General features: G+C 35.3%; 1 protein-coding gene across 1 annotated transcript in view; it reads right to left on the reverse strand.

Annotated features, from left to right (window-relative positions):
- LOC148944497 (tyrosine-protein kinase transmembrane receptor Ror-like) overlaps window positions 1-14,891 on the reverse strand; it is a 184,506-nt gene that overhangs the window by 98,540 nt on the left and 71,075 nt on the right. Inside the window, 2 exon segments of the mRNA XM_089099944.1 lie at window positions 6,174-6,460; window positions 10,000-10,302. Coding sequence (XP_088956070.1) covers window positions 6,174-6,460; window positions 10,000-10,302 — 590 coding nt within the window.

Below are 14,891 nucleotides of genomic sequence, written 5' to 3' on the forward strand. Positions count from 1 at the left end.
AATGAGTTTTCTTAACATAGAGAAAATGTTAACTTCCCCATATCACCCACAAGCTAATGGTAAAATAGCAAATAGGCATAAAATATTTTAGAATGTGTTAAGCATTTATAAAAAAGACAACAGGAACGACTGGGATCTATTCTTACCCTATTTAACCAACGTAGTCAATACTGCTCATTCAGAAACAATTAAAGACAATCCGATTTATTTGCCTTTTGGTTATGATTTTAGAATCCCTTATGATGAGTTTATTCAATCTTAGCAGTATTATAATAGTTCGGAGGATTACAAACACAAATTCATAAATAGGGTGACGAAAACTTATAAAATAGTTAGGCAAGAGTTATAAAAATGGAAAATAAACCAAGAGCTAAGAAACCAACCCAAAGTCAAGGGGAATATAGATTTCAAAATAGGAGACTGCGTCTACCTAAAGAACGAGGCAAAAATGGAAGGCAAAAAACTCTCCAACAAATATTCCGGACCGTTCAGAAGAGTCAAAATGTACGATAACGATTACACTTTTAAAATGAAGAATCCCGATACCGGAAGAACTTACAAGGAACATTTCAGCCGAACAAAAAGAGTAAAATTTCCGGACAGATGGGTATCCCGCCCCTCATCTACTCATTTGTCTGATCCCGAAAATGAGCCCACTAAATCAAGATTGGCAAAGCTAGAACCCTTTAAATTCAAGCGAGACTATTTGGAGGATGAGAGTGACGAGGAAAACTTTGAAGAATTCTTAGCTATGAAAAATTTAGTTATTCCCAAGAGAAATCGCTAATACAAGAGAGAGTAGAAACGCCAAAAGATCCAAAAAGTTCATCATCAGAGAGTGCGGGAGAATTAGATTATACGATATCTCCAAAAACCCAATTTTTCCCTGATAGGATTTCGACCCCTTGTCCACCCAAAAGATTTCCAGACGATACGGTTTCCCCGGCAACACCAATAGAGAGGCCCCTGTCATTGCAGGAAGAATTGAACAGAGCTGTAGAAACCCCGTCTATTACTGTAAAGAAAACTCCTCCCAGAGATTCAACTAAAACAAATCTGCGAGAAGCTATGGATTTAATACATTTCCCAATAAAAACGAGTCAAAGTACATTGCCTAAGAATAAAACTCCAGAGGATGACCGGCAAGGACAATATCATGATATAACTGTGTCCAAGGTCAAGCCTAAACAATGGACTTCATGAAGGAAAGCACTAGGGCAAAGAATTCCCCATCTCCCCTAAGACATGTCATTTAAGCAGCGGAAGAGCCCCACAAATACTTTTGAGTTCGCTCAAAGCTCTCAAGAGTCCGTCAGATTTCCTAAGTTGAAAAGTCCAAGTGATGACTTATGTAATCAGCAGTCTACTTCGGAATGAGTATAGAATTATGTAGAAGAGGGAGACGATACCTCGACAAAACAAGGTGTAACTTCTAAAACTTATAATACAGAATCATCGGAAACCAGTTCCGAAGAGTTTGACGGCGAATCAGACCATATAGTAGGTAAAGAAGTAGGGAAGTAAATACCGACTTTAGCAGCAACACACACGAAATGGAATGAACTAAAAAGGCAGGAACTTGTGAAAAAAAATACAAAATGTTTTATCTTGTTTTGATAGAAAAACCGAATAAGAAAAAACCGCAAAAAGTCGAGGAAAAAATAGCAATACAATCAGGAGGAACGTTTAAAAAAAACCCGATAGATGGAATTACACTTAATCAGCATAGGATTAAAAGATTTTATGGATAGGCGTCGTAAAGGAATAATAATTTAAAAACTTTTGATTTGCAAGTAAAAATCATACAACTATAAGAAATGCTAAAGACAAATCTTGTTCAATGTATGTCAAGGCTTTGCATGCATAAAATTTGTCTGACACTGCCCGTACAACATGAATCAGTTCCCGAAAACAAATTCTAACTAAAAAATAGCATAAAATTAATTCGAATAATTTCCTTTAATATAAGAGTTTTACTCATACCATTCCAGTACGATATATCCAGTCTAACTGAAAGAAGCCGTGACAGGAAACAATAAGTGAAAAATATTCATTAAACTTAAAGATTATATTTGGCTATTTTCTGTTCCAAGAAAAATTCCTGAAACTATTTTTTCTTACAACAATACAAAGAGAATAGACCCAGATTACAAAACAAAATTACTGTTTCAAGATACAGGTATGGTAACCGGAAAAAAAGGGTGTTGATTTTTAACTAGAGAGTCAACTGTTCGAAAGCCGTTAATTACCACGATCACAAATATATTAAGTCTTAAAGTAATAAACTTCATGGCAATTAAAATGCCGTACACTGCTCCAAACATAGAACGTGTGGGAAAATGGTAACCACAATAAGGTCCAAAATAGAAAAAAAAGGGAGCGAAAAGCTTACAAGAATTATAGAGGTATTAGATTCACAGAACCCACTATTTACAAGTGAAGACCAAAGATTAAAGCACGTTGATGATAGATACGGATTATTCTCAACCAATTTCTGGTGGAACATACTACTGACCGTATGTTTCGTATTCGCGACTTCCCTGCCATAAGAACCTTATTGACTTTTAATTACGGAAAAATCCTGAGACTAAGAGGGCGAAAACCAAGAGAAGAACACGGGGAAACAGCTGAAATGCAGAGGTTAAACCCCGAAATCCATGAGAACGTCTAAGCCAAGAAAAAGGGAAGACATTAGAAAACGAGTGGGTATAGAGGTCTCCACTCGTACTTGCTATGTCTTGTTCCCTCATTGTTAGGATCGTTTACGTAAAACTGTGCGGTTACGACGCTCCAACATGCGTTTCTTAAACAGCACGGATGTGCGTGAACAATGCAGGCATGAATATGTTGTAAAATTAGACCTCAAACTTAATAATGTAGAGTAAGTTATGTTTTTAAGATTGTTTTAAATATAAGGGAGAATTAAATAAGTATTAAATAATTAAATAAGCCTTTTATCGTTGTTTCTTTTCTCAGAACAATTTTGAAGACATCTCTGTTTTAGATTTCCCAACGGGAATTATATGTATATGAAACCAACATGATAATAATGTCGCTTTATTAAAACCATATTTATGTAGTAATATCGGTGTATCTTTTTATATTATCTTGTAGGGTAATCTTCACCCTAAAATGCACCTAATCGTATTATTTATTATGTATTAAGACTACTTGATTTTAAATAACGTTTGATTCTGTCTCGTTAGTTTTATTACAGAAGGGGGACTACCAAATCGGAAATCAAGCGTTACACTGAACGTTTTAGTGTAGATGCCGAATAGTAATGTCTTTTTCAACCATACCCCAACCAACAAAGAGTACTCATCTTAGACTCCAGCCAGTATCCATCTCATATTTATATACAAGAAATACAGTTACCTTTTGATTACTGTTCCTTTGATCATAAACTATATACACATCAGGTAACATTATATTTGAATCTCAGTATCCAGTCCATTATCAAACTATATAATTGTAAAGCTCCTAAGAGCCCCCCTGATCAGAAAAAAATATAATTAATTAGATAACATCCATGGCCATGTATATGGTCACTTGAACCACTAGACTGAGTAGTCATTATTTTTCAAGATCATAACAATTGTTCATATAACATGTATTCAACTATCAAATCTCTTTCGACAATCTCTCGGAATCCATCCTATCCCATCTCTCTGTGGAAAGTTCATATCTCTGTTATCCCATAATATTACGAGATAATTTCTGAAAAATGGACCTGGAAACCAACCATTGAATTACAGAAACCAAAATTAACCCCAGTGACTAACCCCTCAGTGACAATATACCCCACCCACAAGTTAAAGACAAAATGTTGAAGGAGTCACTAAAGTTTGATGTCGACCTGTTCCAAATCCAAACTTCAAGTCCCCTGTGATTAACCTAGGAATCACCGCAAAGGTTAATAGACGCAAGCCATGAACTAACAATTTTATAAGAGAACCGTGATCCCTAAGTGCACGAAGGAACAATTTTATACGAGAAATTCACTCTCTACGTGCCCAAAAATACCCCAAAAATGATATGCTGAGAAGAAAATGAACGCACTCCCAGTGTTCGACCTCTTAATGATAAGGCACCCTATGAACTGTCAAAAAGCAGGTGAGAATGAACTCTGATAGCACATTTTCACACCTGTAGTTGGAAGCATCATTTCCCAGTTGACAATTAGAGAAAGCTCGTCGTGTGAACACAATTATGCTCGAACTGTTCCATGCAGAAACTATCTTAAGTGCTTTAAAAATGTTGTCAAGACTATAGGAGTGAATGAGTATAATATACAATAAGAGTGTTGAATACAGTAAGAAGATACTAAGGTAATGGCGTAGGTTTGAATATTTAGATGTTACTTCTTAATAACTTCTATAACTCCACAATCCCAATATCCTATCATTAATTTTGCGTAGCAACATCCCCAGTGAAAGTGTTCTAATGTTACCAGTGAACATGGTAAACCCAATATAGTGTGTTTTAAATCATTCTTATATGTAGTGTTAGATGTTCAGATAGAGTAGCGTTGTCAGATGTGTAGCGTTGTCGTGCTATTCATTTAATGTAGCGTAGATAGAAAGAAGGGTGCCCTATAGACAGCAAAATAAAAAAAAAACTTGTAAAAGGTGAATTCTCAAAAAAATCTTATGTAAAGGTAGAACAGCCCAAACCTTGTTGGATATCTAAAAGTGATCACTGTTAGATGTTGAAAAAAATCTTTAGTATATCAGGTAGGTTAGTACCATGAATAATCTTAGTCCGGTAGACGAATTTTAGAAAGGGATGTAGGATAAAACAAGAAAATTAGTAGAGATAATTTTAGAACTCCTGATTAAACTAAAATGTAAATATGAAATCAAACGACACCAATCAAAATTATGCAGAATAACTAGTTAATAAATAACAAATATTTCAAATGCGTAAGGTCAAACAAGTCTTAATCATATGAGGTTATTAACTGATGGAACGGTTAATTTTTGCTATGTGCAAAAGATATTATATTTAAAACACAAAAATAAAGTCTTTTATTTCTAAATATAATTCCGACTTCCTATATTTAATTCTAAATCTATTTACAAAAAAAAGAAAAGTTCTTAATCAGCAAAGAGAGATTTTGCATTTTAGCCACAGGCAAAGAATGGCGCTAACCAGTTTTGGATTTCGCTAAGATAGTGGGCAATAAAAAAGATGCTACACACAATGTTTCTCAGGAAGCTTAAATTATAAGAGCGGTGTGAACGTTTGAATCATCAGAAATGTTTAAAACAATTTATTGGACTAAGGGTTCGGCGCGATCGATACACCGTCTTAAATCATAATATTACATATGGCGCAGTCCTTAGCGCTATAAGTGGCTCTATCGGAGAACTTATAAGGTGTAAGTTCATAGCTTTAAAGCATAAGATTACATTTTACGCGGTCGATCTTCATTACCGCAATTGTCTCAGTCTTAAAATTTTCATCGCTACACAGGAATTCATAAAAATTTAGGATTTGGCCACTCCTCCTGCGTACGTTCCTGTTTTCTCTTTACGTAACCCTCACATATAAACTCCGTTCAGTCTTGAACTAGACACTTAAATATATTTGAGCAAATAAATATTAAATTTATTTGACAACTAGTTTTATCGGTAAATTTTTACCAAATTATATTATTGACTTACGAATAAAGTGAATATACCACTCGATGCCTTTTTTTATGCTCTTTACAAATATAATAATTATTTTTGTTAGAAATGAATTTTAGCCCCCCCCTTTATAAATACCAATTCAGGTTATATATTTGCACCTTCAGGGTGTAAGGTGAAATTTCAAACTTACCTCTCAATTACATCAGAAAAATAATTACCCCCCCCCCCTAATGAGTAAATATATACCCTGAATTGGTATAAATAGGGGTGGGAGTAAAATTCATTTCTGACAAAAATGATTAATATATTTGGAAAGAGCATAAAAAAGGCATCGAGTGGTATGTTTACGTTATTCGTAAGTCAATAATATGATTTGGTAAAAATTTACCGTTTTATCAATACATTGAACTGACGGAACGAGCTTCCTAGTGAAGACTTTGGCAGTTCAAAACTGCACAAATAACTAGAAATAAAAAAAATCGGAGCAAAACTATAACCAATAGTTAGCATCTGAGCATTATACCAAAAAAGACTCACCCTCAATAACTTCTGACCGCTTTGGAATACCAATGCTAAAACAGTTGTAACTATCTTTGGTTCCAACTGGAGGCAGCTCACTGCACTCGGGAAGTCCAACTTTATCAATAAGTGGATGGCGCTTGGCCACAGCATATTCGAGTCGGCACAAATCATGTTCAAGTATTTCACAATCATCGCGACACAATCTGCGAGGCATTGGCCGGGGACTGCTGTCATCACACAGAGGAAAGGCTGCGTAACAAAGGGCGGGTACAGTGAATTCTGCACAGCTTTGGGAGATGTCACTAAAAGAAAAGAAAAATGAGTTTGAACCAATAATTTGAGTCTTCTGGCTAGAATTCCTTTCAATCAAAAAATGAATGTCGACTTTCAGAAAGCAAAGTTGCCAAATTTTCGGTTCTACATCAATGAATTGACAATATTGACTAAGACATTAAAATCCTTTTTCCCCATGTACATCTCAGTTTTTGCAATTTTCTACCTTTGTAGACAGTAGATACAAAGGGAAGTTTGTGTTAGCTTTCGATTTAGACACAAACAAAAATTGTAAGAAGAATCGGCTCTAAAATGTACAAAAAAGTATCCAAAAATATACCCAATTTTGCAATCCTCAGGTATAAGTGCTCAGAGGTTCAAGACTTGGAGACGGGCGAAAAAATTTTCCCGGGGAAGATATCGTCGAAAACCTCGTTTTCTACAAGCTACTTCAAGCTGACGCTAATAATTTTTCCTTCAAGTATACACTAATTTAACAGCGTAACTACCCGACATTTCCGCTGCTTTCGTCGAGTCTTTGGTTGTCAAGAACACAAAAACAAGTATTTTTTCGAGAAAATCGGTTACTGTACCCTTACATTAAATACAGCAGAACTTCGCAAGCAGAATATAGATTTTGACTGAGGCTGCCTGGATCTTCGATTCCACAGTTATGCAATATATCTGCTAAACCTGGTAATTTGACTGAATCTTGAGAAGTATAGCCTCTTTACTATGTGCTACGATCGAGTTGAGCTCGCACCACACAGAACGCGAGAACCTTTCATAGTGGTCATGTAATACCATATTAAAAATCAGATAAAAGCAAACAAAATCTGTATTGTTTGAATTTTGTTCTGAAATTTTATTATCTCCTTGTATGTCAATGTATTTTCCCTCAACTAATTGTATTATTGGAAGCGTGACCTCCACTTTTGTCAAACTTAAGGGAATAAAAAGAGGTAGAATTGGGGATGTAAAAAATAGGTATCTCTGTTTAACTTAATTCTTCAGTTCTACACAGGGGGTAATTTGCTGTTAGTCAGGGGGGGGGGGCAACAGTCCCTCCCGGACCTCGGTTTGACCCCCCCCTCCCCAAGCTGAAATTTAAGTTCTTCAAAAATCTTGTCAAAACTAAGATAAACCTGCATAATTCAAGCATCAACAGAAACAGATCAGGTTTCTTTAGTATATATTTACCTTTATAATACTTTTATAGTACTATATAGTAGTCTCGTGACACCAAATGGCTCATTTTTCAGTTTTTACTGTAATTTTTGCTTGATTTGGAAAAATTGTCTCCAATTCCCCCCCTCTCAGGATTTCCCCCCCACCCCAAACCGGAGTTCGCCCCCCCCCATCTGAAATTTAGTTTCTTCAAAAGTCTTGTCAAAATTAAGTCAAGCCTGCATAATTCAAGCATCAACAGAAATGGATCAGTTTTCTTTAGTATATATTTACCTTTATAATACTTTTATACTACTATATAGTAGTCTCATGGTACCAAATGGCTAATTTCTCGGTTTTTACTGTCATTTTTACTTGATTTGGGAAACTTGGCTCCAACTTTGCCCCTCCCAACAGGATTTTGACGAAATTACGCCACTGTTCTTCAACTAGTTGAACAAACAAATGATCTTAGCTGATAGATGGAGAGAATTGAAGCTTCTTGAGAGTCATGCCTTTGCTCAACTCCTTGCATATAATATAACTGATTGGTCCCCTTGATTTATTGGTGTTTTTTTTGTTGTGGTAATCAGGGAGCTACACTCTGTGCAGAGCTACACACATTATGCCGTCAGAGGTGTGACGTAGAGCTTTCATTTATCACTCAAAATTTTTCTCAATTGCCCCTATAATTCGTTATATTTTCCTTATACCGAACTTATTATTTGCTTTCTCGAAGTTGGGTCCACTCCCCTCCACCGAAACAGAATGCGTATGTTCAGAGTAAAAAAATAACAATCTGAATCAAATAATTTTACTTATGAAATTCTCACGCCTGGGCGGAATTAAATAATTTCCAAAAAACTGTTTGCTTAGGTTGCAAATCAATTAACCATAGTTTGAAAAATCTCAAGCTCGCTTATAGAGAGAAAGCGGTTTTTTTTTCTCTTTCTCTGTCCAAGATCAATATTTTAACTTTCTGATAAGCGTTCAAGCGATCCCCGTAGATAGACTTATTAACTTTCAAGTAAAATTTTGTCGTGTAGCTTTTACAGCACTAAATTCTAAGATTGACCTCAGATTGCATGAATAATAATAATTAACCACAAGCGTTTTATCGCAATGATTATTATAATCATGTTCTTCATATGGTATCTTCGCCCGCCTTAATAAAATACGGGTATAAACTAATAAGGATAAGATTTATATGACTAGCTGAACTTCGTCTTTGGCGTTAGTACTTTAAGCTATCGCTTTTTTAATCAATTTTTCCAAAATGTAATATTTACTGCAGCTGCTATTTTCATCCTTTTTTAAGTTACTTTAAAGATAAGCATTCAAGCTGGAGTATTGACCGACCTGAGTTGTACATTGCATTAATATGTATGTTAGGTTGTCATTATCATAAGAATAGGTATCACGATGAGCGTAGTTTTGACTGCAGGCCATTTGAAAGGCCAGCTTTCTGAAAATGTCGGGATTTTCCCTGAAGTTTTGGAAAGGGTTAAAACTAACCTTTGGAATACGTAATATAAATATAATTACTAGTTTGGAGTTAGATGCATACGTAGTCGCATCTAGAATTTTTCGTGGAGGGGGGTTACAAAACAACCTTTAAAAAACGCATAAAAAATTTGTCTATATTCATTTTTGTTACGTTTTTACGAGTTGGACAATGAGTTTGGGCCGGGGCGGGGTTAAAACCCCCTACCCCCTGGATAAGGTCTTGGATACATATTCAACTACACTCTTTGAAAGGGCGTATGAAAAGAATAAAGTGCTGAAGATTGTGGTACAGAACATTCAGTGTGTGGAAACAGAAAGAAAAATTTCTTTGACATGATTTGTAGTATCTCCTTTAGAGACAGTTACATTTACTAGCTATAATCTTATCAGGCTACCTTAGTAAGATTAAAAATTAGTAAGTTTGAAAATCGCTTCCACAAAGACTGAGCCTCAAAAATAAGAAAATCATTGCCTCAAAATGAGTTTTTTTCATTTTTATGAACAACCTCCTCTATCTCTACCAAAAAATAATTTTTCCCTCCGTGGCAAGGGCACAGTTTTATTTAAAGAGGCAGAGTTCCACGGAGGACCGGTATAAATCCAGGAGAAAGGCAAAAAATTAGGCTAATTATACGGGAAGTATTAGTCATTAAAAGGAGAATAATAAAAAAATCAAGAATTCTACAGGGAGATATGGTCTCGAAGATACCCTTCTGCAAAAGATACCTTCTGCATAATGAAGCACCCATATTTGTATGTCCAACAACATTCTTTGAGAATAAAAAGAAAAAAAAACCTTTCAGCGTAAACTTTTAAGAATTATTAAGAAGAATTGCAGGGACACGAGTACGGCTACGGCCATATATATATTAGCAATGAATTGTTGACAACTCACCCGGAACGTGTAATAACTGTGAATGCAGATGATAGCTTTTCTTCAATATGTTTCTGAGTTTGTCCATTCGGAACAAATACATTTTTATTAGCCAAAATCTGACCACACATAGTGCCCTTGTATAGCTGACAAGTCCCTTCCAGGTTGTCAGTCGGGATTCTTCCAGCCCTTGGAAGATGACTCTCAGCACCTCTTCCGTCATTGTCATCACTCAGGTCAGGGTGAAACTCATGACTTGGATGAAATTCATCAGGATGGAAGTCCTTGGGGACAAAATTGGTTGGAAGTCCAGGAAGATTCGCCCTAAAATACAAAAACATTTATTAACAAGGTTCAGTTTTAGAAAAGAGATAAATTAGAAAATCTGGTACTGGTGCATTATGCGGGCAACGCGAAAAAGCCAAGTTTGGTTAATGATAATGAAATAAAATAGGATGAATATATTATAGTTTAGAAACGAATTTGGGCTATATATTTGCACATTAGGGGGGAGGGGGTAAAGCATAGCATATATTAAATACGAAACCTAACCAAGGTACCTTTCTCCCTCCTACACCCCCAAAAACAATCGTTTAAATATTGAGAAACCAGGCTTTGCTATCAATTTATCTAGCAAATCACCCGTTGTCTGCTAATGAAATAGCAGTTTGAGGGGTTTCGTGACTGGTTTCTTTGATACAGTATATAGCAATGTCCGCATTATGCACCAGTACCGAAAATCTTCAATACAGCTATGTGGGAATTGTTTAAAATACTCCTTCTTTTGGCGCCAATTCAAACGTGCGATTTTTACGTGCTTTTTTCAAAACGATTCCATATAATTTGTCCTGAATTTAATTCTTGGAGCTCCAGAGCCTCGAGAGCATACATATGAAGTTTCAGGTCAATAGCCCCTTGCATGTTTCTAGCAAAAATCCGAATTTGAAAAATGAAGTTCTCCTTTTCGGGTAATGCACGACTCCATGATAGTGATCAGAAGTATACAAAAAAAAAAAAAAAAAAAAAAAAAAAAAAAAAAAACAGAATACTAGGAATTGCAGTTTTACGAAGAAAAAATTACGTGGATTTTTAAAAACAAATTCAGAAGGCTACAGCATGTGAACCTGGATAGAATGTTCTAGCAGATTCTACCATTTCAGCCAGAAAACTACTAACTGTCAAAAAACGAAAACAGCAAACAACAAGTTATCTGAAACCCTTCCAGACATGAGATTAATTTAAAATTTGCAAAATTCACGCGTGAGAAAATGGGACTGAAGGAGCCATCATTGGTGACCTACATATCAGACTGAGAATTCCTTGCGAAAAAAATTATTGGGAAGGGCTGTCACTCTTTTACCTTTGATAAACCTCTTAGTGAATTTAATGCTTCACTTAAGACATAAAAACAGTTTTAACCCAAGGCTTCTGAGCTATTTAGCAAAGCGTGGGAGATAAGTGAAACTTTAGTTGAATAATAGCGTTGAATAATAAAAAAATTTAAGTTTTTTTTCCATATTTTAAGCTAATTGGTAATTCTAAAGGAAAGTATAAAAGGCAGAAAAGGAGAAGGACCAAATATATTTTCTAATCGTTTTCTTTTATTATCGCCAACATATCTCCATATCGAATTCTACGCGATAATTTTTCTGAAAATTGGCATATTAATATTTCATTGTGTGAAAAAACGATCCAGATATCTCTCAACTTTGGGAAAATTTCTTGTCCTCCTCCCAATGGCCTTAATTCATTTTTTTAATCTTCTGCTTACTGAAACTAGAGACCCAAAAACCGAAAAAAAAACCTGTAAAAATGTAGTTTGACAGTTGGGAAAGTATGAGTGAATATCAACCACGTCATACTATTCTTAAGCGTTCCGATCTACGTTAATTTTGCATTGTTTTTGATCTTCTACTTGTGTAATACTTGTATGCAGTGATTGTTTAATTTATTAGCCGCCTTGCAGGTCCAATGAACCTGGCAGATTGACAAAACAGGTCAATTGAATTTTGAAAATTATTATAGCAAGATATTCAACTAAAAGTATTGTTATTTTGGACGGAATTCTTAGTAAAATAATTTTGTCTTTCCTTCGTATAGTTCAAGAGCACCAATTCACGAATTGACAAGGCAAAAAAAAACAAAAACTGAATAATAAAACAACTATATTTAGAAAAATCACACAGAAATCTCTTCCTTGTGTGAATGACAGTGTAGGGGGATTTCATTCCTTCCGGTGTATTTTCTACGGGAGGTGGTATATTCAACAGGGGAGATATGCCGGACACCGTTTATATGCATAAAATTCGCTCGACCGAGCACAGCCCCGTCCCATGGTACTAGGCCTAATAATTGCAAATAAGCGAGTGGAACCATTATAACTAAGATTTGGAAGAAAACTATCTTTGTAACAAGACTGATTATTCAAAGTCAGAGTATGTATATCATACATTATAATGTTGTGGTGTTTTAAATCTATGGCCAATACTGAAGCAAATCAAATGACAGATTTTAGTAAAATTAAATTTTTAGATCCTACAAAGCTTTAGATAGCATTATAATTTAGTCTAAACCTTTACAAATTCAACCAATTTTTCCGCCAAATCGAGTTGGAAAGTTGAAGTTCTTTTTGGTCAGCTTTTATTAAGTTCTTGAATAAATTGGGTGCCCTGATGATACTCCAGATGAACAACAGGTTTGGGGGCTGGAAAAGGAGAATATATAGAGCCATAGAATTATTTCTATGGTCGTAGATAATTTCGGAGACCACACTGCCTTTCCATGACGATAAAATAAAAGTTCAAAATAGGGATAAAATCCTTTGTAATAGACAGTGTATAGAAAATTCACAAAAAATACCAGATATTTCGGTCACATATACAGTGACGGCCATCAGTAGTAAAACTAAACTTTACTTTACTACTGATGACGGTCACTGTATATGTGACCGAAATATCTGGTATTTTTTGTGAATTTTCTATACACTGTCTATTACAAAGGATTTTATCCCTACTTTGAACTTTTATTTTATTTTCTATGGTTGGATGAAGGATGACAGATTGCCAAGGATTGTCCTTGTCAGCCAACCACCTAGGGCCAAAGGAAAAGTAGGTCGTCCCCCAATTGGGCGGAAGGATGTCGTAAGGAAAGGGTTAAGGGAAATGGAAACTTTCTAGGAGGGTGTAAAGATGGAGGCTTTGATGGGGATGAAGGGGGAACGTGAGCAGCTGTGTTGGCCTAAGGCGGCTTGGTGCTGCAATGAGTTGTTAGCAGTAGTAGTATATAATGTTTCTTTGTTCATTGAACTGTTAGACGTTCCGGGAGTTAGAAAAACAGAAACCAAAGTGACGACGCAGATTTTGGTAAAAAAGAATAATAATAGCTTAAAGGATATTTGTTTTTATTAGCAATATATTTGTTTTTATTAGCAATAAATGTTAAAGGTAAATGCGTGGTGACGATAAAAACAATTATTTAGGTATTGAAAATTTACAAGGGATGTCATATAGTAGCCTATATAAAATAGTTCCAATGGAAAATAATAAATCAGTTAAGCATATCTTGGTTACCTAACACTCAAAAATAAGAGTTCCGACATTAAATAAACATAATTCACATTATAATTCACATAAATTCGGAATAGTAAAAAAGAAAATAATACATTAATTTTCTTTTCTGCAAAACTTCGCTTTAATCGAATATCTTTGAAGTATTTTAGTTTACCAAAGCCGTTGCAACTTTTAGAATTGCGACATTAAATATTAATTATTTATTCTGTCTATTTCCTTGTTTAAAGCATGAACAATAAATATTTTCAAATTTCGTAAAAATAACTAAAAAACGCAGGTGACTCTCAAAGCAGTCGTGTTCTAACAACTATAACTTTTGTTTTGCGCCCAAAAGACTAAGTCTAATAGCGTTATTGCACGTGTCAGTTAAAACGAACAGTGTCTTACGTCCTTCAGTCAATTCAATAAAAATCAAGTTTTTTGTTGGAAAAGAAAGTAAGGAGCAAAACTCAAACTTAAAACAAACATGACTTATTTCGTGTATGAGGGGAGCTACCCCCTCCTCAACCACTTACTCCTTACGCTGAAGTCTTAAATGTCTTTAAAAACGCTTCTCATTCAAATTCAACGGCCGTTGCGCTTGATTAGTCGCTCAGAAAGCATTGGGACAAAAGGTCAAATTTTAGCGAAAAGAGTGAGTCAAAATTGCGGTTTTTTCAATTTAATTTCTGATTATTTTTCAAATCATGCCCAGGCCTAATCAACATGAATGAAGATGAGCAATTGATTCCTACGCCCCCACAGCACCTCTTTAAATATTGATGCGATGGCTCATGGAATGTTAGATAATTTAGGGATTGAAACGCGTTCTTTTAGGCATATGGTACCCCCACCAATACAATGACCCACCAGCCTTCCTCCATAATAGCTGATAATACATTACATCAACTTAGTTAAATCAAGCATTATGACAAATATCTATATTAAGGGAATTCGATGCCTTAAAAATCATTTTGCGAACCGCAAAGTCGGCTGACCGTCTCAAAGACAAAGGGTCCATTAGCAGATTCTCCCATGGGACTAGCTACCTACCACTGAAAGCTATTGAGAATTTGTGGTTTGACTATGAAATTTGATTGGAAAGAAAGTTAAATCTTGTTTCTCCTGTTCCGGCACGGTTTCCAATCAAAGCGGGTGGCACCACAGGGAACTCTTAAATCTGTCAAATGATATTTCCTTTGAGATGACGATTTTTCAGCCTTTTCCTAGCTGGTATGCTAGAACATTTTTAGGGGCTACCCTTTCCTAAACTTTAAAAAGATAATTCTGCTTCTTTTGATCGGGGAAACAAAATTCATACTTTCTAAAAACAGGAGAAGTTAAATGGTTATTCTAAGATTTCCG

This window comes from Artemia sp. Qi Xiang Cuo, chromosome 14 (genome assembly GCF_049724085.1).
Source record: "Artemia sp. Qi Xiang Cuo chromosome 14, ASM4972408v1, whole genome shotgun sequence".
Taxonomy (NCBI): Eukaryota; Metazoa; Arthropoda; class Branchiopoda; order Anostraca; family Artemiidae; genus Artemia; species Artemia sp. Qi Xiang Cuo.